Source organism: Bos grunniens, chromosome 29, assembly GCF_055505025.1.
Source record: "Bos grunniens cultivar Pamir isolate PY7600 chromosome 29, Bosgru_T2T1.0, whole genome shotgun sequence".
In the NCBI taxonomy this organism is placed as follows: domain Eukaryota; kingdom Metazoa; phylum Chordata; class Mammalia; order Artiodactyla; family Bovidae; genus Bos; species Bos grunniens.
Genome location: NC_141193.1, coordinates 26,919,156 through 26,943,563, shown reverse-complemented (window position 1 = coordinate 26,943,563; position 24,408 = coordinate 26,919,156). Strand labels below are relative to the sequence as shown.

Genomic DNA, 24,408 nt, shown 5'->3' with positions numbered 1-24,408 from the left:
CAGTCACACAAGCTTACTGCTGAGTTTCCAAGCTGTGTCACAGGAAGAAGAAATGCAGGCAAAGCCCAGGAGTCTCCCTGCATTGAGATGAAGAAGCTGAGTGTGGGGAAACCAAGGCACCTAGATTTCACAGGACAGCATATGTGAGAGACAAACAGCAGAGAGAAAAATATAGAACTCTCTCAACAGACTACTGATCAATGCACGCATGCAAGAAAAGTACCCAAGGACAGAGAAAAACCACCCAAAGGAAACAGTGCCCAGCACACACATAAGGCAGAGAACAGTACCTACTCTCACCGCTAGAACTGGAAAACCCCATGATTCATGGGGCACCCAGAAGGTCTTACCTCAGTGATGGAAAATAATTCGTTCTAAACTATTCACTAGCACTGCTCTGAGTCATCTAACAAATCTTAAAAGTAGGATCCATAACCTTCAAAATTATTGAAGGACTACACTGTACACCCAAAACTTACCTAATATTGCACATCAACTCTCTCTCAGTCAAAAAAAAAATGGATCCAAAAGAATAAAATCATTTTTTAATAACTGTGTCCTAGAATAAAATTCAAGAATATTTATTAAAATGCAAAAAGATTTATCAAATACTAAACAAGGCAAAATTTACAATGTCTGGCATTAATCAAAAATTACCTAGGATACAAGGAAGCAGTAGTGAGAAAAATTAATCAGAATCATCCCAGGACTGATGATAACTGCATTCCATCTATTCAAAGAGTTGGATAAAGAATGGAAAATTTTTTAAAGAGTCAAACTGAACTTATGGAGATGAAATTACAACACATGACATAAAAAAAAATAGAATTATACTAAGAGCAGCCGATACAGAAGAACAGTTCTTAAAGGCAGAGTAATAGGAACTACCAAAAATGATACATAGAGAGAAAAGAGCAGAAGAACTTTTGAAATGAACAGAATGTCAGTGAGCTATGGAACAACTTTAAGCAGCTTAACATACACATAATTGGAGTCCCAAAAGTAAAGAGAAAGAAACAGAAAACATATTTGAAGATATAAAGGTCATTTTTTTTCCTAAATGTGATGAATTTCAACAGATCCCACACACAAGAAATATGAAGAAAATCAGACCAACGTACATCATTATCAAATTGCTTAAAGTTAGTGATAAGAGAAAGTCTTCAAAGCAAGGAGCATAGTTACATTACCTACAGAGGAATAAAGATAGGATGATGACAGTTTTCTCATTGGAAACAGTACAAGTGAGACGATAGTGGATCAACATCTTTAAAGGACTGAAAGAAATAAAACTGCCAACCCAAGATTCTACACCCAGCAAAAAGGGTTTTAAAAAAATCAAGACTTCAGACATACAAAACCTGAAAGAATTAATTACCTGCACTATAAGAAATGTTGAACAAAGTCCTTTAGACAGGATAAAAATGAAACCAGATTGAAATAAGAATCCATGCAAGAGACTGAAGAACACAGGAAATAGTAACTAAATGTGTGAGTTAATATGTGATTGATTTTCTTATTATCTAAATATGTTCAAAAGATAATTGACTAATAAAAATAACAACAATGTAGAATGGAGTTTATAACATAAGGTAAAATGTAGAACAACAGTAGTACAGTGTCAGGGGAGGGAAGTATACTATCAAAATATTCTTATTGTACACATGAAGTTGTATCACCTGAAGGTACACTCTCATCATTAAAGATGTATACTATAAACCCTAAGACAACATAAAATAGTGAAACAAAGAGTGAACCAAGAAAGGAGATTAAAAAAGAAATCATAAGAAATTTTCAATTACTCTAAAAGAAGCCAGAAGAGGCGAGGGGAGAAATAAAGAATAGACAAGTAGAAAACAAATAACAAAAACATAGATTTAAGTATGACCATGTCAATAATCGAACTTCACTTGTAGCTCAGTTGGTAAAGAATCTGCCTGCAATGCAGCAGACCCGGGTTCAATCCCTGGGTCGGGAAGATCCCCTGGAGAAGGAAATGGCAACCCACTCCAGTATTCTTGCCTGGAAAATCCAATGGACAGAGGAGCCTGGCAGGCTACAGTCCATTGGATCCCAAGAGTCAGACACGACTTAGCAACTAAACCACATATCAATAATCATATTAATATAAATGGCCTAACTAACCTTGATGAACAGAGATTGACATTCTGGTTTAAAAAAAAAAAAAAGACCCTTCTATATATCCTGGCTATAAGAAAAGCACTTTACATGTTATTACTAGTCTTGAAATAACTATGACCCATGAAAGAATTTAGATCCTCCCAAAATGAGTAGACACTGTATCAGATCAGATCAGTCACTCAGTCGTGTCCGACTCTGCGACCCCATGAATCACAGCACGCCAGGCCTCCCTGTCCATCATCAACTCCTGGAGTTCACTGAGACTCACGTCCATTGAGTCAGTGATGCCATCCAGCCATCTTATCCTCTGTCATCCTCTTCTCCTCCTGCCCCCAATCCCTCCCAGCATCAGAGTCTTTTCCAACGAGTCAATTCTTTGCATGAGGTGGCCAAAGTACTGGAGTTTCAGCTTTAGCATCATTCCTTCCAAAGAAATCCCAGGGCTGATCTCCTTCAGAATGGACTGGTTGGATCTCCTTGCAGTCCAAGGGACTCTCAAGAGTCTTCTCCAACACCACAGTTCAAAAGCATCAATTCTTCAGTGCTCAGCCTTCTTCACAGTCCAACTCTCACATCCATACATTACCACAGGAAAAACCATAGCCTTGACTAGACGAACCTTTGTTGGCAAAGTAATGTCTCTATCTAGGTTGATCATAACTTTCCTTCCAAGGAGTAAGCGTCTTTTAATTTCATGGCTGCAGTCACCATCAGCAGTGATTTTGGAGCCCAAAAAAATAAAGTCTGACACTGTTTCCACTGTTTCCCCATCTATTTCCCATGAAGTGGTGGGACCGGATGCCATGATCTTCATTTTTGAATGTTGAGTTTTAAGCCAACTTTTTCACTCTCCACTTTCACTTTCATCAAGAGGTTTTTGAGTTCCTCTTCACTTTCTGCCATAAGGGTGGTGTCATCTGCATATCTGAGGTTATTGATATTTCTCCTGGCAATCTTGACTCCAGCTTGTGCTTCTTCCAGTCCAGCGTTTCTCATGATGTACTCTGCATATAAGTTAAATAAACAGGGTGACAATATACAGCCTTGACGTACTCCTTTTCCTATTTGGAACCAGCCTGTTGTTCCATGTCCAGGTCTAACTGTTGCTTCCTGACCTGCATACAGGTTTCTCAAGAGGCAGGTCAGGTAGTATGGTATTCCCATCTCTTTCAGAATTTTCCACAGTTTATTGTGATCCACACAGTCAAAGGCTTTGGCATAGTCAATAAAGCAGAAATAGATGTTTTTCTGGAACTCTCTTGTTTTTTTGATGATCCAGCGGATGTTGGCAATTTGATCTCTGGTTCCTCTGCCTTTTCTAAAACCAGCTTGAACATCAGGAAGTTCACGGTTCACATATTGCTGAAGCCTGGCTTGGAGAATTTTGAGCATTACTTTACTAGCATGTGAGATGAGTGCAATTGTGCGGTAGTTTGAGCATTCTTTGGCATTGCCTTTCTTTGGGATTGGAATGAACACTGACCTTTTCCAGTCCTGTGGCCACTGCTGAGTTTTCCAAAGTTGCTGGCATATTGAGTGCAGCACTTTTTCAAATAAACTTTCTAGAAAATGCAAACTACTGTATATTGACAGAAAGCAGATTAGTAGTTACCTGAGGGTAGAGGCTGAAATACAGAAAGGAGGGATTATTTTAAAAAGAGGAAACTTTGGGGGTGATAGCTATGTTCATTATCTTGATTGTGATGATCGTTTCACTGGTGTTTTCACATATCAAAATTAACAAACTGTACAGTTTGAATATGTACAGTTTATTATAACCCAACTACATTTTAACAAAGCTGTTAAATTTTTTAATGATACTTAAAATTATGTACGGAATAACTTGCCAAATCTGTATACTGTAACTATAAATTATAGATGAGATTTTTTACTTTGGAAAAAATGTGAAATATCTCATTAACAATTTTTTGTATTGACAATATGTTGAAATGATAATATTTTTCATGTGTTGGGTTAAATAAATGTATAGCTAAAATCAATTTCACTTGATTTTTACATGTTTCATATGGCTACTACAAAAACTGAAATCAAAGATATGACTCACTTACTTATATTTCTGTTGGACAATGATGCACTAGAAAGGACTTATCTGGAGTATTCTGGAAATATCCTATTGCCCATATTTCTGCCCAGCAGTGAGTAGTCATCCTATGGCAGACAAAATTAAATCCCTACCCTCAAAAGATCTCTACATCTTAATCCCCAAAACCTATAAATATATTACTTTACACAGCATAAACCTTTGTAAATGTGACAGAGTTATGAACCTTAAAATGAAGAAATTATCCTAGATTATCCAGGTGGGCCCAATATAGGGAAAAGGACCCACAAGGGTCCTTGTAAGAGGGGAAAAAAAGGAGCAGAAGAGTCAGTACAAGAGAAGAAAATGTGACAGAAACAGAAAAAAAGAAATGTGAAACAGAAGCAGAGGGTTGAAGCGATGTATCCACAAGTTAAAGAATGTAGCAGCTGCTGGAAGCTGGAAAAACAATAAACTGATTAGCCTATAGTGGCCATACAAGGAACACAGCTCTGTCAGCACATTGATTTTAGCCCTTAAAAGTCTATTTTTCACTTCTGATTTCTGGTGTTGAAGGTGCAGCCTGGTTTCTCTTTGTTGCATACAGAAAAAAGTGAGAGGAAAAAGATTAAGCAAAGAGCCGTTTAGCAAAAAGTAACCAGGATTGATCGTATAGAAAATTCCCAGCCTACCCAGATTGAAAAAACAATAAAATTAGGAAATTCACTGTCAGGAAAGTCTGCTCTGGAAGGAAGCCAAGGATGTGGCTGAACCACTTTTTGCTAGTACTTTTGAAAGATCAAAACGGTCAGAATATTCAATCAACCAGAGGGTGCTTTGAAGAGATCAGAATTGTAATTCAGGGATCCCCTCAGTCATCCCAGTAGAAGTCAGAAATATAACAGAGATGGAATTTCTTGGAAAGATCTGTAAAGGAGCCTTTTGTCTCATGGACAGGAAACCCTCCAAGTTTTTGAGAATGTTATACCAGAGAAACACTGCCACCTAGGACTGAAGGGAACAGGAAGATGATGAAATAAGGCTCATGGACTCCCCAGATTCTATAGGCAAGACATAGGTTGATAAAACTATTCAACTATAGGGACTCCTTTGGTGGTCCAGTGGCTAAGACTCCATGCTCCCAATGCTGGGGGCCCAGGTTCAAACCCTGGTCAGAGAACCAGATCTTCCATGCCACAACTGGGTACAGCCAAATATTTAAACGTAAATTAAAAAAAAAAAAAAACCTATCAAACTACAAATATATGCTACTTTTCATGAAAAAGAATGATTCATAGAAACAAGTCATAAACTTAGAAGGCAGAGCCAAGGACCACAGAGGATGACCCTCAGGCCCTAATACCCAGTGGGGTTTGTCCTACTGGATTTCAAATTTTCTTGGGACCAGTGACCCCTTTCTTCTTTCCACTTTTCCCTTTTGGACAGAAACTTCTATAACTGGAATCCTATACCTGTCACACTATTATATTTTGGAAGCAGATTAGTTTTTTCTAGTTTCACAGATCCACAGATAAAGAAAAATTTTGCTCCAAAACAGCAAATACTCAGAGTCCCACTCATATCTGATTTAGATTAGACAGTGAGACTAGAAATTTTTCAACTGATGAGTGGATGAGATTTTAGACTTTGAGCTGATGTTATAATGGATTAAGACCTTGGGAGATACTGGGATGGGGTTAATTTATTCTTCATGTGGAGTAGACATGAATTTGGAGGGGCCAGTGGGCAGACATTGTGGTAAAAAGAATAATAGTTCCCTGAAAATGTCAATGTCCTGATTGCCAAAATACATGAAATATGTTACCTTACATTCCAAATGGACTTTACAGATTACAGATCCTGAGATGGAGAGATTACCCTGGATTATCCAAGTAATGCAATCACAAGGGCCCTGATTAGTGAAAGCCCTCCTCAGTCAAACTCCCATGATACAGTTATTCTTCCCACCAAAGAAGCTGAAAATCTCTCCCTGTTGTTGGAGCATGGTAGACATCCCAGAAGCGGAGAACACACAAATTAGAGAGCAGAGATCTAGCCTAGGGAATAAATAAATGAGTAAATGACTAGACTAGTGTATAAAGCAGGCAGCAAGCCTTTCAAAGAGCACATTGGACAGAGGAAATTTTAATGCAGTTCAAAATGTTTCTTCATCACCTACTATGTACCACGCACAATACTTGGCCGTAGGGATGTAGGGGTATTTAGATAGAAAGACTATTGCTTTCATGAAGTGTAGAGATGAGCCAGGCTTCCATAACAACTCTGTTGACAAAGTGTCAGCAGCACCTCTCAAACCAAGAGTGGGATGGTCTCTCAATAGTAAGTGAACAGATCTTGCACAACGCAAAGAGAAAACTAACCCAGTCTGTCTGCTCTTAAGCATGCCCAATCTATTTGCTTCACTGATTCCTAGAGTGAGTGGAAATTAACATACCTGTAGCCCTGTTATATATTACTATACAGGATCTGTAGATGTGCTGTATTTTATTAACAAGACTGAAGTTCTCTGCACAGGATATATATATCATCCCATAATGTTGGTTCAGTCATTCTAAAATAATCCTTTTGTTATCTTCACAAAAGGCTTGGTTCAAAGAAGCCCGCCAGGCATTTTTGTATAGGAATATCCCAGCTGCCTGACTGCTATATCTGATCAGATCACTCCCCTGCTTCAACTCATCAAAGGCCCCCACTGATCTGAGAGTAAAGCAGAAAACTAACAAGCGCCTGGGTAATATTTGCAATAGTTAACAAGTACATGGCCCCCCACCTATCAGAACAGACACCGGCCATAAAGCATCAGCACACCAAGCCCACGGACATCAGCTAAATGTCAGTTCTGCCTACAGGGCCCAGTGTGACCTAGTCCCTGCCTACCTCTCCAGCCGTTCACCACCTTTTAGCCATGTTAAATGTCTTTCTGTTGGTTTCTGCCTTAAGACCTTCATAACATATCATTACTGCCCAGAATGTTCTGAGCCCCCACCTCTTCCTACACCAGGCTTTCTATTCATTTTCCACACTTCTGCTGACCCATCACTTTTTCAGGGCAGCCTTTCCCTGACCACTACCATCTCCCCACACCCATTAAATCAGATCTCCCTGTATACTCTTATTTGGCAACCTATACATCTCCCTCAAGATAAGTATAGCCAGTGGAAGTCAATAATTACTTGCATAATGACTGTTTCCCTCACTCTATTTATTTACTCTTATTAATAATCCTAGTATTAGCATGGTGCGTGGTACACAGTAGGGGTTCCATAATAAGAGCTAGTACTTCCAGGGGATTTACTATGTTATCAGGCACTGTTTGAACCACTCTACTGGATTCATTCCTCAATCACTGTAATAGTCCCATGATGCATTGTAATAGTCCCATGATGCATTTCAGATGAGGACAGAGGCAGAGTCAGGCTAAGGAATTGTCCAACGCTGCAAAGTCAGTAAACGATAGGGTTGGCATCTGATCCTAAGCAGTCAGGCTCCAGGGCCAGGCTTTTACGAAGTGCACTATAATGCCCTGATGCATGCTTGTTGAACACTTTAACGAATTGTAGTCAGATTTATAGCAGGCAGAACCAACTAAGCTGTACCCCTAAGACACTGCAGCCATAAAATATCCTCTGTGTGCGTGGTCCCCTGATGAATGAGAGATGTAGATAGAAGAATAGGAATAGATGCACTAATAGATATGGGTAAACATATGGATAACGGTAGAAAAAATATCCTGTGGAAAAAACATGACTGGTCAGTGGCTTTCAAGGACTTTACAAATTCATTCTACTTCAGATCCCTCACCAAAATCCCCTGGGATATATATCACTGCCAAGCCAAATGTTCAATCACCATGACCACTACTGCCCTCCTTACACCCTCAGAACACCCCTCAAATATCTAAGCACCCTCAGCATCTCTGGACATTCCTCACGGCGATAACATAGGAGAAGTAACAGAGATGATCACCCAACAAATAACACTCCAGAGGAACATGCCCCAGGCAGATCCCAAGTTCCTCCCCAAGTCCTGACCCCATGCAAAGGAGAGAGACACCTTTACCTTGAAATAAAAATGCTTTGCTGGTGTTGTGCAGTCCGGACACCTGCGTGACCCCAAGGGTGGTGTTCACAAGGTCGAGCTCAGTGATGATATCCAACTGAAGGTCCGGATCCAGCCCAAAGCCCACCACTGAAAAGGAACAGAGAGCCATCTTGTCTGAAAATGCAGACTTGCTCGAAACTACATAGAACAGAAGTGGCAGAGGACAGGAGTGGCAGGGACTACAAAGAAGCCAGTGATGAGTGCTTGGAGTTGCTCTTTTCCTAAATGGAAAAGGAAGGCAACTCCTTGCTCCATCATCCCACTGATACGATGGTTTCTTCGTCCCTTTCCCATCCCCACTACAGATAATCCCTATGCAAAACCCTCAGGGCCAAATATATTTCATAACTCAGAATGGATCATCTGTTGGAAAGCTAATTTGGCCCATATACTCATTTTATGTAACACCTTCAACAAAGTCTACATCAGCACCCCATAACCAAACACAGTATTTCTAAAGCAAAAAGTATGGTGTTTCCTTCTAATTGGTACAAGTAAAGACTATACACAGCCTCATATCAGTTTAAGTCAAGTTTTGCCACCAAAGGAGTTCAGCTCAGGGTAGGTTTTGCTGTCAAGTAAGTTATCTTTTGGGTTTCTGCACTTTTTTCAATTTAGGGACAATGGGTACTGGACTGTGGCCCTGATCTTCCTGTTCAGACTGAGGCAGTAATGACTACTGGCACCACCATCACCAGGAAACACCTCTGCAGAGCACTGTTAATCAGGCACCCACACATGGGATAAAGAGGAAGGAAATGGGATGCTGTCCCTGCTGGACAGGGGTGACAGAGGTACTGGCCAGGAAAGGGAATCCCCAGAACCACGGGTGTACATTTCAAGGGGATCACTGAAAAGGTAGACTCCCTGACAACTCTTGTTGGAGAATTACAGGGCACAGAGAAACAGGGCCCTGAGCCTCCATCATCTGGTCTGATAAAGGCAAATCCTCGAACCTGTCTCCCATCTACATGGTGCTCTGTAGAATGATTCGCTCATGCCTGCAAAGTGGCTTCCAGTTATATATATATTAATAAGGCTAGCAATCACTCCAAGGGATTCTGTTTAAGCCATTCCTAAAGCCTGTGTCTGTCTACACTTAGCATCTCAATAGTGCAATTCTGATTGCACAGTTGGAGACGTTTTAATCAGCAACAGCTGTCAATGATTGTCTGGTGGTAACGTAGTCACTGAAGCAAGATTTGGAGAACTTGTCCCAGAGAGACCGAGTGCATTTCATTCAGGACATCACACCCTGTGACAACCTCATCCGTCCTCCCAACCTCACCCCTTTCCCCATAGACCTGCAGAAGGAAATCTCCACGCTTCTCACTCTTTTCCTGTTAGGAGACAAAGACTCCTGCAGCAATCTAGGCTTCCATCAATGGAAGGTGGCTCAGGGAAGGGTCTTGGGAGCCAAAGCCTGTCATCCCCAAGGTGGACAAAGGGTTAAATGAGAAGCACAGTGCACAGAGCCATCTTCTCAGTTTTTGTCAGGCTTCCCCTTGTCCTCTAAACTGAAGGTTTAAGTCTTCCCCTTCCAAATGCAGCCAAATGCGAGACCAGTTTACCCAAAGACAACTCATTTATTAAGTCATTCATTCACCCGTGTGTTGAATGCAGTAGTTTTTCAACAAATGTGACTGAGTGCTTTCGTTGTAACAAACACACTGCACTCATTGCAAGGCACTGGAGCTGGCCTCCCTGAGCACACATTCCTAAGGCAGCAGGTGAAGAGAGGGCAAGTAAGCAAATAGGTAAATAAGATAATTTGAGATGGCAATGTGCTTTTGTTTGTGCTTATTCGTGTCTGACTCTTTGTGACCCCATGGACCGTAGCCTGCCAGGCTCCTCTGTCCAAGGGGATTCTCCAGGCAAGAATACTGGAATGGGTTGCCATGCCCTCCTCCAAGGGATCTTCCCAACCTAGGAATTGAACCTGGGTCTCCCAGATTGCAGGCGGATTCTTTACCGTCTGAGTCACCAGGGAAGCCCAAGATGGCAATAAATGCCACAAAGAAAATAAAAGCTATGAGAAAATAAGAGTTATGAAATAGAAAGCAGCTTGCATGGAGGCTTTAAAAAGGATGGTAGAGGAAGGTTCCTCTGAGCAGAAACCTTAATGACAATAGGGGCTGGCGATCATTCCAGAAGGGAAGATCTGGGGTGGGGGGAAGCTTTCTATTTATTGAGAGAACAGCAAATGCAAACCAGAAACAAGCTTGGCATGTTCAGGAAACACACAAAAGGCTGCTGTGTCCAGAGCAGAGTGGGCCGGGGGACAGCAGTAGAAAGTAGGGCCCCTGAGCAGGAACTGCCTTGTGAACTGCAGCAAGGAGAGAGAGCATTCTAACTGCAATGGGGCATCATTAGAGATGAGGCTTCCCTGGTGGTTCAGTGGTAAAGAATCCAATGCAGGAGGTGCAGGATTGATCCCTGGGTCAGGAAGATCCCCTGGAGATGGAAACGGCAACTCACTCTAGTGTTCTTGCCTTGGAAATCTCATGGACAGATGAGCCTGGTGGGCTACAGTCCATGGGATCACAAAAAGAGTCAGACACGACTTGGCAACTAAACAACAATCATTAGAGGGCTTTCAGGTGTGTGTTAAGGGGGGAAGAGTGGGATGTGCTCTGATTTACATCAGTACATCCTACCTGTCTGACACAGACTCAATTCACAAAGACTGATGACTGACCAACTACCTACTCTGTGCAAAGAAGCACCAAGCCAATGGGCATCTATCAATGTCACAGCACTGGATGCCTCTCACTGAGACTGGTGATGCTTTTCTCCAAGCAAACAGATATCAGCAATTCAATGATCATCTTGGAAAGGAAGAAAAGAAATTAATATTTCAGTTTAACCTATAGTGCTCTATACCTATACGGCAGAGATTAAGAGTGATCTCAGAGGACCTCTATGCTGGTCTAGCTCTAGCCAGGAAGTTGGAAGGCAGTTTGGGGAATGAGCCCTTAGCTGGACACAATACGAAGGAAGCATTCCTATAGTCTCGGTGCCTTGCACAAGGCCTTGTGTATGTCACACCCTGAATTTAGGACCCTCAGAATTAACCAAAAAGTGGATGCATGATCACTGCTTTGGGTACAGTGATCTCAGACAATGTGCATATCTGGGGAATACCATGAGAGGACTGGATGGAATTCAAGCCAAAGAAAGTGAAGGTTGCTCGGTCATGTCCAACTCTTTGCAACCCCATGGACCATACAGTCCAGGGAATTCTGCAGGCCAGAATACTGGACTGGGTAGCCTTTCCCTTCTCCAGGGAATCTTCCCAACCCAGGGATCCAACCCAGGTCTCACGTATTGCAGGCAAATTCTTTACCAGCTGAGTTACCAGGGAAGCCCAAGAATGCTGGAGCAGGTAGCCTTTCCCTTGTCCAGTGGGTCTTCCTGGCCCAGGAATCAAACCAGGGTCTCCTGCATTGCAGGCGGATTCTTTACCAATTGAGCTATGAGGGAATCCCAATTCAAGCCAAGGAAATTTTTTAAAAGGGATATGGTTGACTGAATTCTTGGCTTCAAATCTTTACCCTTCCCATATCCACACTTTTTGCTATATGGCTGTGGAGATCCTTGGAGAAGGCAGTGGCACCCCACTCTAGTACTCTTGCCTGGAAAATCCCATGGATGGAGGAGCCTGGTGGGCTGTAGTCCATGGGTCGCTAAGAGTTGGACACGACTGAGTGACTTCACTTTCACTTCTCACTTTCATGCATTGGAGAAAGAAATGGCAACTCACTCCAGTGTTCTTGCCTGGAGAATCCCAGGGATGGAGGAGCCTGGTGGGCTGCCGTCTATGGGGTCGCACAGAGTCGGACACGACTGAAGTGACTTAGCAGCAGCAGCAGTGGAGATCCTTAGAGTGGGAATAAACTTCCCATCCCTTGAGTTTGAGCCTGGTCAAGTAACTTGTTTGATTCATTAGGATGTAGTTACAAGAAAGAATAAAATCTGACTATATGTTGGCTCTGCTTCTTTTACTTTAACCTTTGCTCCCTGTTGCTTTTTTCAATAAAAGAATACTGTCTATACATAACGGCTTGCCTCAGGGAAGCCTGTCCCTCTACCTGAATGCTAAACCAGAGTGCTTTTGTTCAGGGAAACATCATGACCCTGTCCACCCACTAGCTGCAAGTGTGAATGGCTGCAAGAAAAAGCAAATTGACACACCCCTTTCCCAAGGCTGGTCATTCTGAGATATTTGCAAGATGAATGGCCTTTTTACTTTACTTCCTCACCTCCTCTACTCTGTGTTCCGTGGAGCCCTGTACCAAGGTCACAGGATAAAAATCTCTGGACCTGATCATGCCCCATAGCAATTATTGCCATGAGCCTCTAGATCTAAACACAGTTCCCTGACCCCATATTAGGTAAAATAACCACCCTATTACCCACCCTAGAGCACCCTAACCAATCACCTAATGCATCATTCTGGTAGGAATTTTCTGTTTTGAGGCTATAAAAATTGGCTACGAGCCCACAAAAGCAGTAGGCTGTCCCTTGAGCTGGCCCTCTATTCTAATGGCGTCTCCCACTCTAATAGACTTTAATTTCCTCTCATTCTGTCTCATGTCTAGAAATTCTTTTCCAACCAGCACAATGACTACAACATGTTCTATAAAAGAAACTGGCATCCAGACCCTGATAAGATGGTTATTTTGAGACATTAGTCGGCCATCTTCTTGGTCTGCCAGCTTTCCAAGAAAAGTCATTATTGCTTGCCTCGATGCCTCATCTCCTGATTGATTGGCCTGCCATGCGACGAGCAGTGAGCTTGGACTCAGTAACAATATTAGCAACATGATACAAGCAAAGACTTGAATAAGCCTGTGTGGTGGAGCCTGTTCCCTTGTACCTCTGCATCACCATGAGAAGAGCATGGTCCAGTGGGGCCATTGGTCCAGGGAGATTCAGACACTTGGGACAGACACCTTACTTGGGTTTGGGATGATGCCCAGCCAATCATCAAACCAGGCAACAGATACATGGACCAAAATAAATGCTATTTTTAGTTTCTGGTGACTTATTAGGCAATATTATTGTGAAAATAAGTGACCAATGCAGGCCAAACTTGGAGCCCTGCAACTAGACGAGCCTAAAAGGCACCCAGGTTCTGTAGAACTGGCAGAACACCCCAATGGTGCCCTTGGATCCCCATCTCCATGTGAGAACATAGCACCCTCAATTTGGAACACTCAACTAAGGACCACTTTCAGTCCTGGTCTCTTCCCACTAATAACTCTGTGCCCTTGAGGGGGAAAAAATTGCTTCAATTCTCAGAGCTTCACTAATCTCAGCCATAAAATGGGGGTGATTATACCAGCCTCCCGGACTTTCCTGGTGGCTCAGCTGGTAAAAAATCTGCCTGCAATGTAGGAGACCTGGGTTCGATCCCTGGGTTGGGAAGATCTCCTGGAGAAGGGAACAGCTAGCCACGCCAGTATTCTGGCCTGGAGAATTCCATGGACTGTATGGGTCATGGGTCACAAAGAGTCAAACACGACTGAGTGACTTTCACTTCACTTTCAATACCAGCCTTCCAGCCTCATGAGGTTTCAGTGATAACTGTATGAATACTCCTACCACATATTTGGTGCCCAGCTGGGGCCTGCTGCATCTGTCTTTCATAGGACCAGCCCTCCAGACCATTCCATCTCCTTGGTCCACAACTTCGCTGGACTTATACAAAAGGTACAGATGGTTCCCATTTTCCCAACCCCTCCACATGCTCAGATGAATAGAAGGGATTCTCACTCTGGCTGCGCTTTGTGAAACCCATATAATGAATCTATAGGGTTGGTCAAAAAGTATGTTCAGGTTTTTCTGCATTATCTTTTGGAAAAACCAGAACAAACTTTTTGGCCAACCCAATATACTGACCTCTTCCCCTAGAGCCCACAAATGAAGGGGCTTCCCTGGTTTCAAGATAACTGTATTGCTCTTATTATAAAAACATCCCCAAAAAAACAGAACAAGAGAAATCAATTAGCCTTCCAGATACAATATTCTTTTCTCTAAGTGGTTCCCTTCGAGATGAAAATACCTTATGCCAATAGCAGGATGAGTAAAACTGCTTTGCCCATTGCCTAAGGAATCAGAAAATCTATTAATAAGGCAGCATTTGCATGGCTTCACCTGAACCTTATATAGTATGAGAAAGTTGGCTCCATAAAGATATATTTTTTATTTTAATGTTTCTGCTTCTTGTCCAAGCATGGAGCTCCTGCCCTTTCCAGGGAAATTCTATTATAAGTTTTTTACTTTGGTCATAACTGCTCTATAAATGGCTAAAGCTGGGTATTGAAATTAAGTAGGATAAAAAGAGCCTCTGGGGGGAAAAAATTTTTTTTTAAACCTGGAAGGCAGCATGTCAATCTCACAGAGGCACTCAAGGTCTGACTCTGAGATTCAGAATCTCCACTCTAATCTCCCAGGACACCTGCTGCTGCTGCTGGCCACTCTTCAGCCCAACCCAGGGAGTATTCAGGTCCAAAACCCACTCAATCCACCTCCAGGGTCCCGGACCTAAGCTCCCAAGCAAATCCTCCTGGATCTGGCTCACTTCAAACCTAATCCGGCTCACCATCCATGAAGGCAGCTGTTTTCCCCAGCTCCATGCATGACAAACCTCACTGGAGAGATGCTCTAAGATCTCATTTACCAGCAGGATTTCACAATCATTTGATCGGATTTGGGCCTCTGAACTCCTACAAAGTTTCTTAATATCCCAGAAGCATCCTCTGTGCCTGTTCCAAGTCAGCCAATATTTCACTTGATTACTGGAGGCCAGGGGCTTCTGTTCATAGCTTTACCTTTCAACTCAGTTAATAATAGCCTGGGAGGTACTTTAAAAAGCTCTCCTTCCCAGCAGGTGGCAGCAAAAAGCATTCACTCAGCCCCAGGAGCTCCCTCTACCCACTGCCCTGGTGACCACAACAAACTGGAAAGCCACGGGGCAGTAATCATTGAGTTTTGTATTATGCGCACTTCCAGGTCATTGGAGAAAACTCATGGACCTGACGTGTTATTACTGCTGTTACCGTGGCCTTCTGTGTGTGTGCATGCGTGCTCAGTCACTCACTTGTGTCCAACTCTTCGTGGCCCTATGGACTGTAGCCCACCAGACTCCTCTGTCCATGAAATTCTCCAGGCAAGAATACTGGAATAGCTTGCTATTACCTCCTCCAGAGACAGATTCTCTACCACCAAGATACCTGGAAAGCATCGTAGCCTGCTAAATTTCCATTATTAGTGATGTACCTGGAAATCTCAGAATTTTTCACCCAGAAATAACCAGAACAACACCTATCTTAACTCCACTTTACTCTTTAAAACAAGTTCTCTGAACAATGAGGTAATTTAAGCAGCTTCCTGTGACACCTATCATTAGATCTTTTCATATGTAACTGCTACTGCACTGCAGTGCTGCTTTAATTAAAATGTGCCCGATACCATCTATTCATTTCCATTAAAAGCAGTGATATCTGAGCAGTTCACTCAGTGAACCACGTGTTTATTTCATCTTGGGCTGTTAACAGCCCAGACAACAATTGTCCCACTTGACAAATAAACTTTCCAAGTGGCTGTTTGGATCCCGATCAACTAATTAAGAGCCAGCCTTAGCTACTTCAGAGGATGGATGTGTGATACAGGGATGATGGTTCCCAGGTAAAATCAAAGAGAAAACTGCTGATCATATCCCCCAAGTTGCAAGAAATTATAAGTAAAAGAATTGAGATATAATTCCCCCATGTCTCTCTGATTCTTCTGATAATTTTTGTAGTAGAAATGTGTAGCCTCTTGGTACTCTTTGAACGAGTACCAAATGGCACAGAAAACCCAAGCTCCCTAAGCAACTGCACAACCAATTCTCAGATCCTTCCATTCTTCCTTGCCTTTGGACAAGCTGTGCCCTTTGTCTGGAATGCTTTCCCCACTCCGTCCACCTGGAAAACTCCCTAAAAATCCTTCAAGACACAACTTTCAAATGTTACCTTCTGATTAAAGCTTCCCTGACCATCTACCACCCCTCCCCAGAATTCATTTCTACAATTTCTCCTCTATATCCTTAATACAGACTTCTATAGTCCCATCTCTCTTCCATCTACCCCGTCAAGCTGTACAATAAAAACGCTTTTCAGTCTCTATCTAGGTTCTGAGCTAAGCCGTAAGTTCCTGGAAGTCAAAGACCAAGTCGGTTCTTCTTTGCATAAGCAATCCTAGCACCCAGCAAGGCGCTCAACTCTTCAGTTGAATGAATGAATAAATACAGAAATGAAACTTCCCTACAACCGATTTTTTACAAGATTTAAAGGGGCTCAATGTGGGGAAGGGGAAAAGATTTTGTTCTTAAAGAAACTCCACAAGCAACGCGCCCAGGACCCACAATCCACTTCTGGGGAAGGTACTTTCGGCAGACTTTTCAAAGGAGTAACGAGAACAAAGGACGCAGGCATACTCCGTAGCGATGTGCACTTGAGAAAATTAAATGACGGATATCTCACCCCACCCCAACCCCACCTAGCTTCTCTCTTTGGTTCCCCTGTAAGATGCTCACCAGCACCAGATTCTCCACTAGCAGGGCTGGTCGCCCACGCTCTGCACTGTCCCCACTGCTCTGATCTTCCCGGGGGCAAGCTTTTTCTCGTGTGCTCTTGGCTTTAAAAGACTACCCCATCTAGATAGGCCGGAACTCAAGAAGCGCTTATTCTAGGCTGGACAGAGTCATGGCATCTTGGCAGGCTGCGGAGCTCTCGGGTGTAGACTGAAAACGGATGGGGATTCTTTTTATCCCTGGAGAAGTCCACACCCGCCGCTCTTTCATTAAGCAAAGGAAAAGCTGCCGCCTGCTCGGTCCTGGGGAAGATGGAAAGGGCCAGCAGGAAGCTGCTGGACACCCAACTCTTGAATCCTCAGGCGGGCTGCTAACAGCCCAAGAGGGACGCCTGGGGAGCGAGCGGAGGGAACTTTTGAGCCCACCCAGGCCGATCACCCATTCCCAGCCCTCTACCGATAAACTTGCTGCCTAGCGTGGGCAGGAGGCTATGCCTCTGGAGAGGAGAAATGAGAGTGATAAAAGAGGGGGAAAGCAGTGGGGATGACTACCCATCAACTCTGGGGTGCGAAGTCTGCCGCACGTTAGGAGGGTGGCTAGCGTAGGAATAAAAACTCGCGACGCCCCCACCAGCAGTGGAGAGTCCTATTTTTGCCAATTCCCTCGTCCAATCCACCGCCACCTTCCCCAATCTACTACTAGCTCCCCAGAGAAGGCGGCTGAGAGTGGGTCTCCAAACCCCCAGGGGACATGCAGGCTGAGGGCTGAGAGAAGGAGGTGCTCTTAACGTCCTCACAACTGCTTCCCTGGAGGCAGAACGAAGTGGGGACTTCAGAAAATTACGCCCGTTTTCCTGACCTCCCCTCCACGACCCCAACACGCAGCTACAGTCTGCGAAAACAGGTTTGGAGCTTAAGAGCATCTCCCTGGGATTGCCCCCACAGCTCCAATTACCTCGAATTTGTCCTGCCCTCTGGGGGAGAAAGGGAGTGGCAAAAAAAAACTACTTCAAGAGTTCCCCGGGGAGAGGCAGGAGGGGACGAGAAAAGGGATCTCGGAATCCCAGCCTCGCCCGCAGCTCTCACCCCGCGCAGCGCCCGCCCGCGCCCCAGCAGCGCCCGCCCGCCGGCCGGAAGCGCTCCCTCTGCGGGTGCGCCTCCCAGCCGCCGCCCCTGCCCTGGCCAGCAGGGCGCAGGGACCGCGGTTTTCCCCGCACCTGTCAAGTTCCTGGGGGTGGGCTTCCCGGGCCCTCCCTACTATGTGGGTTTCTACCCGGAAGCCGGTCGCTAACAGCTGGAGGGTGTGCCTGAACGGCCGCGCCCCTCACCCCTGTGCCCGCCAGGCCGCGTCCTCGGGGCAGGGGGCTACTCCTCGGGGGCATCTTCCACCGGCCTGTAAGTCCTACTTCTCACCCTTTCACCTGGAGCAGAGCAGAGAGATTCGAGGGACCCATCCACGCCCTTCCCCGGACCGGCGCTAAGCTCTGTTCCAGGTCCTCCCCACGCCAAGGTGGGCGCTGGGCACAGCGGCTGGGCTCGCCCGTTTCCCCGCATCCCTCCGACAGCCCCAGCCGTGCTTACCTGTCCTGGCGGTGCACACACAGAAGCACACAACTAAAATCACATCCCTCGGCATCGCTCCCAAAGGTCCCGGCCAAACCGGGCGCGTGGAAGCCAGGAAGAAACAAATGCGCCTGGATGCCGAGACGCGCCGGGCTCGGAGCCGCCAAACTTGCTGGCGGGCGGCGAGGGAGGTGGTTCTGCTGCGCCGGGTGCCGTGCTCAGGGATCGCGCCTGGGAAGGCGGCCCGGCCGCCCCGCCCCCAGCCCGCCCCCACCGCGGGCGGCGGCACCCGGCCCGGACCCCGGCCCCCGCTGCGGCGGCGCTCGCCTCCGCGCTGGGGCGGGAACGCGGGGCTTGGCCACTCCGGCAGGTTGCGCCTGGCGCTGGCAACGGCTCCTCCTCCGCGGCAAGGACGCGGGCGATCGGCGCTGCAGCCTCTGTCACTCGGAGCACTGGAGCTGGAGTCCCGGGACCCGGGGGCCAAAAGGGAGGAGCTGGAGGCGCAGGGCACCCTCCTCCCTGAGCTTCATGCTCTCCAGCCCGGAAGAGCCGGCGGAGCCGCTGCTGCTGTCTCTGCCTCGGCGCCGCGGTGGGGGCTGCCGAAGTTGCCACAGTTCATCTTGGTCGAAACGAAGAACCCCGAGCCCTTGCGGGTGGATTCCCCCCCGCCCCGCGTCCCCGCCTCCGGGGGAACCCCGACCCAGACGGAGTCAACTAGCGTGCTCAGCTCCTCCCTGGAGGACAGTTACTCCGGATTTGCTTAGGTGACTGGTTGGGGAGGGGCGAGGAGGGGGATGATGGCTGAGTTCCGTCTCACCACCTGTACCTCCAGTCTCCTCTCTCCTCTGGGTCCCTCTGGGGACCCGCTTTGGGGGTTCAGGGAGAGGACGCTAAGGCCAGGGAGGGGGCAGAAAAAGTGTCCCTGAGCCCGAGCGAAGCACGGTCGGGAATTGGGGAGTTTTATTTGCAAGCCTTCCGGTTCTGCAGGGCAGATGCTGCCACTTAGGGGAAATTCCTAACCTTTTTTTTTTTTCCTTGAGTGAGTTTCTCGATGATTTTGTCAAAAACCCTACTACTCTCCTTTCACAGTCAGGGTTTGGCCTCTCCCGAAGTTATTCTGGAACCCTCTCCAACACCATTCCTGGAGAGAATGGCTGGACTTTGTTTTAGGAGTGTGAGCAAGAAGACCAATCCTCCTGCTTCTCTGTGACCCCCTTCCAGAACCCAGCCTTCCCTAGAAATATCTCCCAGGTTTATAGCACTTCCTTTCATGAACGTTATTTATAACTAGGTTGCAGAGTCGTGAAATCAGACATGACAGAACCTTTGATTTACACCAAACAAGCCCCACATGATTTAAAACTTGGCTTGCTCACACTGGTCCCCTCTCTCTGAGTCCAGCCCGGCCCTCTGATATGATAGGGATCCCAGAGAAGGGAAACGTCTCTGAACAAAGTCCTCCCTCATTTCCCAGGAAATATTTCCAACGTTCAAGAAAAATCCTCTTCACTAATCCCCTTCTTACTTCCTCCTAAGCCCTTCATCACCATGACCCCAGGAGAAAGTCACCAAAGTAGCAACACAGTTTATTAAGAGAGAATGTTTTTAGCTACACACGCTGCCCTATTTTTCTGGATATTCCGGTATGCAAGCCACTGTCCCACTTGGTCCTTTACACTGTGGTCCCTTAGCAGATAAAAAAGGAAATGAACCAGCAGATAAATTCCAGCGCCTAACACCTAAGGCAGAAGAAGGGAAGCAAAGAAGTGTATTGCCATGCCCGAAGTTGAGCTGAAAGATTAAAAGGTAAACTGATGTCAAGGCTGAACAGATTCTCCATCTCTTCTGGGATTCAGCTCGAGCCCAGAGGGGATCTGTCTGCATTGACTGTCTGTTTTCACTACAGAGGCAAGACTTTCTCCTTCCACCTGGAGCATATTACATTTAAAGCTAAAATTAAAATCACACTCTAGTGGTAAAGAACCTGCCTGCCAATGCAGGAGATGTAAGAGACACGGGTTTTATCCCTGGGTTGGGAAGATCCCCTGGAGAAGTAAATGGCTACCCACTCCAGTATTTTTGCCTGGAGAATTCCCAAGGACAGAGGAGCCTGGCAGGTTACAATCCATAGGGTTACAAAGAATCAGACACTACTTAGCATGCACTTTGTCAGAAGCCACTTAGCATGCACACAGAACATGTTACATTTAAGCTAACTTTAAAACCACACCTCTTGCAGAAAATAGGACTCCTCAAGTTGAGCTGGGCCTTGTGAATGAGGATTTCCCAAAACCACATTGTGTTGTGAGACCCAAGCCCCCTCTCTCCTTTGCAGATTTTAAATACACCTCAGTAGGAGCAGTTTCTGTGGCTTTGAGCTGTTGTTTCAAAGGTGTCTTACTGATCTCAGAAATCCTAGAAGTCACAGTGACCCCAACCAACGGAAAAGGTGGTCTGAGTCAGACCTTTAGAGCTCTCCCTCTCTCTCTCAGAAAGTCTCTGTGTAATTAGTTGGTCCTGTGGGATGGAGCTTTCAGTGTGTTCCATTAAAAAATAAAGCAAGGCATATGTTCTGTCAAAGCTTTGCAGCATCACATCCATTAGCAGAACTAGTGTTACTCTTAACAAGGTCATAAATCTTCCTAGATAACTGAGTACCTCAATCTCCTCCTATAAATGCACTTCTGGATTGGGGATTTGGAGTGTGTAGGCTAAGGTAACCTTTATAGAGCATGCCTAGCAAATTTCTATGGTGGCGATGAAGGGACCACGTGGCTGTGTGTTGGGATATTGCAATGGGACCCATGCTCAGTGGAAGCAGTGATGAGGCTTAGTCTACCCAATACCACACCACAAGCCAACCCTCCCCTTCGGCATGGCCTCCCTCTATGATCTGTCCAAGAACAAGAGGCTTCCTTTGATTATCCCTCTGCCTCTTCTTCCTGACCTCTAAATATTGGGGAGCCTCAGGGAACCCAGAATTCTTGTCTTCGAGCCACAGTTACTACTGTGTTCTCATCCAGCCTCATGGCTTTAACTACTATCTATACATGGATGATTCTCACCTGGTGTATTTCCAGTCCTCACCTCTCCTTCAGACTCAGGGCATACATACTCACTACTCATCAGGTGCCTTAAATGCAATATGGCCACATCATCAAAACTGAAAACATTTGTGTTTCAAAGGACATCATGGGGAGAGAAAAGATAGCCTACAGAACGGAGAACAAATCTGCAAGTCCTATGTCTTATTTGGGCTTCCCACTTATTTGGCACAGTGGTAAAGAACCCACCAACCAGTGCAGGAGATACAGGAGACATGGGTTCAATCCCTGGGTCAGGAAGATCCCCTGGAGTAGGAAATGGAAACCCACTCCAGTATTCTTGCCTGGGAAATCCGATGGCCAGGGGAGCCTGGCAGGTTATAGTCCGGAGCGGCAAACAGTCGGACATGACTGAGCACATACGCACAAGATTTCTGATTTAAACTACTCGCACTTACTAAAAATTATTATACTCAATAGTAAAGACAAATGACCCAATTTTAACATGTGCAAAGGATCTGAATAGACATTTCTCCAAAGAAGAAAAACAAGCAGCCAGGAAACACATGAAAAGATGCTCAGCATCATTAGCCATCTGGGAAATGCAGATCAAAACTACAATGAGATATCACTTCACACCCACGAGGATGGCTAAAACCAAAAAGCCAGATAGTAAATGTTGACAAGGAAGCGGAGAAATTAGAACCTTCATATACTGGTTGGTGAGAATGTAAAATGGTTCTTCAAACAGTCAAACATAAAGTTACCATATGATTCAGCAATTCTACCCCTGGGTACAGACACAAGAACTGCAAACATATGGCCACACACTTAGTTCTACACAAATGTTCACAGCAGCATTACTCGTAATAGCCAAAAAGTAGAAACAGCCCAAATGCCCATCAGCTGATGAATGGACAAGTAAAAGGCAGGATATTTATATAATGGAATATTATTCAGCAATAACAAGAAATGAAGTACTAATACATGCTGCAACAGGGATAAATCTTGAAAATACTATGCTAAGTGAAAAGAGTCAGTCCCAAAGAACCACATGTCATATTATTCCTTTTATGTAAAATGTCCAAATCTATAGAGATAGAAAGTAGATTAGCAGTTGCTTAAGGCGGGGGAAAGCCAAAGGAAAGATTAGCAGGTGCCAGCTAAGGAATGCAGGACTTATTTGGGGGGGGGGGGGTAATGAAAATGCCCTAAAATTGATTATGATGATTATCATCATAATCATGCTGAAAAACAAATATTCACAATATATTAAAAGCCATTGACTTGTACACTTTGGGTGAAGTGTATAGTATGTGAATTGTATCAGAATCTGCCTTCCAGTGCTGGGGACATGGGCTCCATCCCTGGTCCGGGAACTAAGAGCCCACACGCTGCAGGGCAACTAAACCCAAGCACCACAACTAAGACCCAACAAAGCCAAATAAATACATATTTTTAAAAAGCTATTTTGTAAAACTTCTTTAGTGATCATTAAAAAATTGCAATGTGTTCCAAGTGAGGACTTTTAACTCCCCCTCACTCCCAAACTGTGTTCCCTGGTGGCTCAGATGGTAAAGAATCCGCCTGCAATGCAGGAGACTGGGATTCGATCCCTGGGTTGGGAAGATCCCCTGGAGAAGGTAATGGCAACCCACTCCAGTATTCTTGCCTGGAGAATTTCATGGATGGAGGAGCCTGGCGGGCTACAGTCCATGGGGTCACAAAGAATCAGACATGACTGAGCAACTAACACACACACACCTCTCAAACTCCCTGCTTGCTGCCTTCTAAGGAGATGGCACCAATCTTCATCAGGCATTCCAACCAAATAACCCAGGGTCACCCTTGACTTCCCTTCTCTTGCATTCACGCTAAGTCGCTTCAATTGTGTCTCTTTGCAACCCCATGGACTGTAGCCCGCCAGGCTCCTCTGTCCATGGGATTCTCCAGGCAAGAATACTGGAGCGGGTTGCCATGCTTTCCTCCAGGGGATCTTCCTGATCCAGAGATTTAACCCTCTTCTCTTATACCTCCTGCATTTGCAGGTGGGTTCTTTACCTCTAGAGCCACCTGGGAAACCCCTGCTTTCCCTTAGACATAAAGAAAAATCCCAAACAACCGCACCTCACCACCCCTCACTCCTCCTGCCTCCATCCAATCCATGACTTCCCCTTTCCTTGGCTATTGCCCTCGACTTCCAATTGTTCTCTCTACCTCCTCTCTTGCCCCTTATAATTCAGCCATCCCTTAGCAGGCATAGTCGGCTTTTCAAGACATGAATCAGATCACATTCCCTTGCTCAAAAGTTCCCTTGCTCTTTTCTATCATAATTTGAATAAATCCAAACATCTCACAAGGCCTCTGCCCAGCTTCCCAGCTCTCTCCCCCTGACCTCCTTGCTCACCCCAGAATCTTGCTATTCCTTAAACATTCCAAGTTCACACCCTCCTTCCTCATGGTCTCTGCACTTGCTGCCCCCTCTGCCTGGAACATCCTTTCCATAAATTTTAGTGTGGTTCACTTTTCATATGACTTCAGCCTCTGTTCAAGTGTCAACTCCTTGGGGAGACCCTGCCTACAGAAGCTTCTCACGTCATGCCCATGGCTCTCTGTCTCCTAACCCTGCATAATTTTTTTATAGTGCTTATTACTATCTGAAATATCGATTGATTTGTTGACATTTATTCTGTCTCCCCCCGCAGAGAATGCCACAAGAGTAGGCTTTTTGTCTTTCTTGTTCACCACTGTGTCTCTCCACCTAGGACAGACCTGGCATATTTTAGGAGCTCAATAAACTTTTGTTGGATGAATCAATGGATGTTGTCCCAGTAAGCAGCACGGAGAACTGACACTTCTCATTGGCCATCACCAAGGCAACAGACTGCCTTGTCCCACTGGCCCCCAGAGCTGCTCCAC

General features: G+C 45.2%; 1 protein-coding gene across 39 annotated transcripts in view; it reads right to left on the bottom strand.

Moving 5' to 3' along the window:
• The window catches only part of NELL1 (neural EGFL like 1), a 1,048,536-nt gene extending 1,029,866 nt beyond the window's left edge, over window positions 1-18,670 (bottom strand). For 7 of the 39 annotated variants that reach the window (XR_015158062.1, XR_015158061.1, XM_086385572.1 and 4 more), the window contains exons 1-2: window positions 18,464-18,639; window positions 8,264-8,392 (exon numbers count right to left, since the gene is read on the bottom strand). Coding sequence is in view for 36 of the 39 variants with exons in the window: in XM_086385572.1 (XP_086241698.1) it covers window positions 8,264-8,392; window positions 18,464-18,518 (184 nt within the window). In the remaining 3 variants the exon portion in view is untranslated. Of the gene's footprint in view, window positions 1-8,263; window positions 8,393-18,463 lie in introns of all 39 variants that reach the window. The other 32 variants (XM_086385568.1, XM_086385569.1, XM_086385573.1 and 29 more) reach the window with 18 other exon arrangements.
• Between the last annotated feature and the right edge of the window lie 5,738 nt (window positions 18,671-24,408).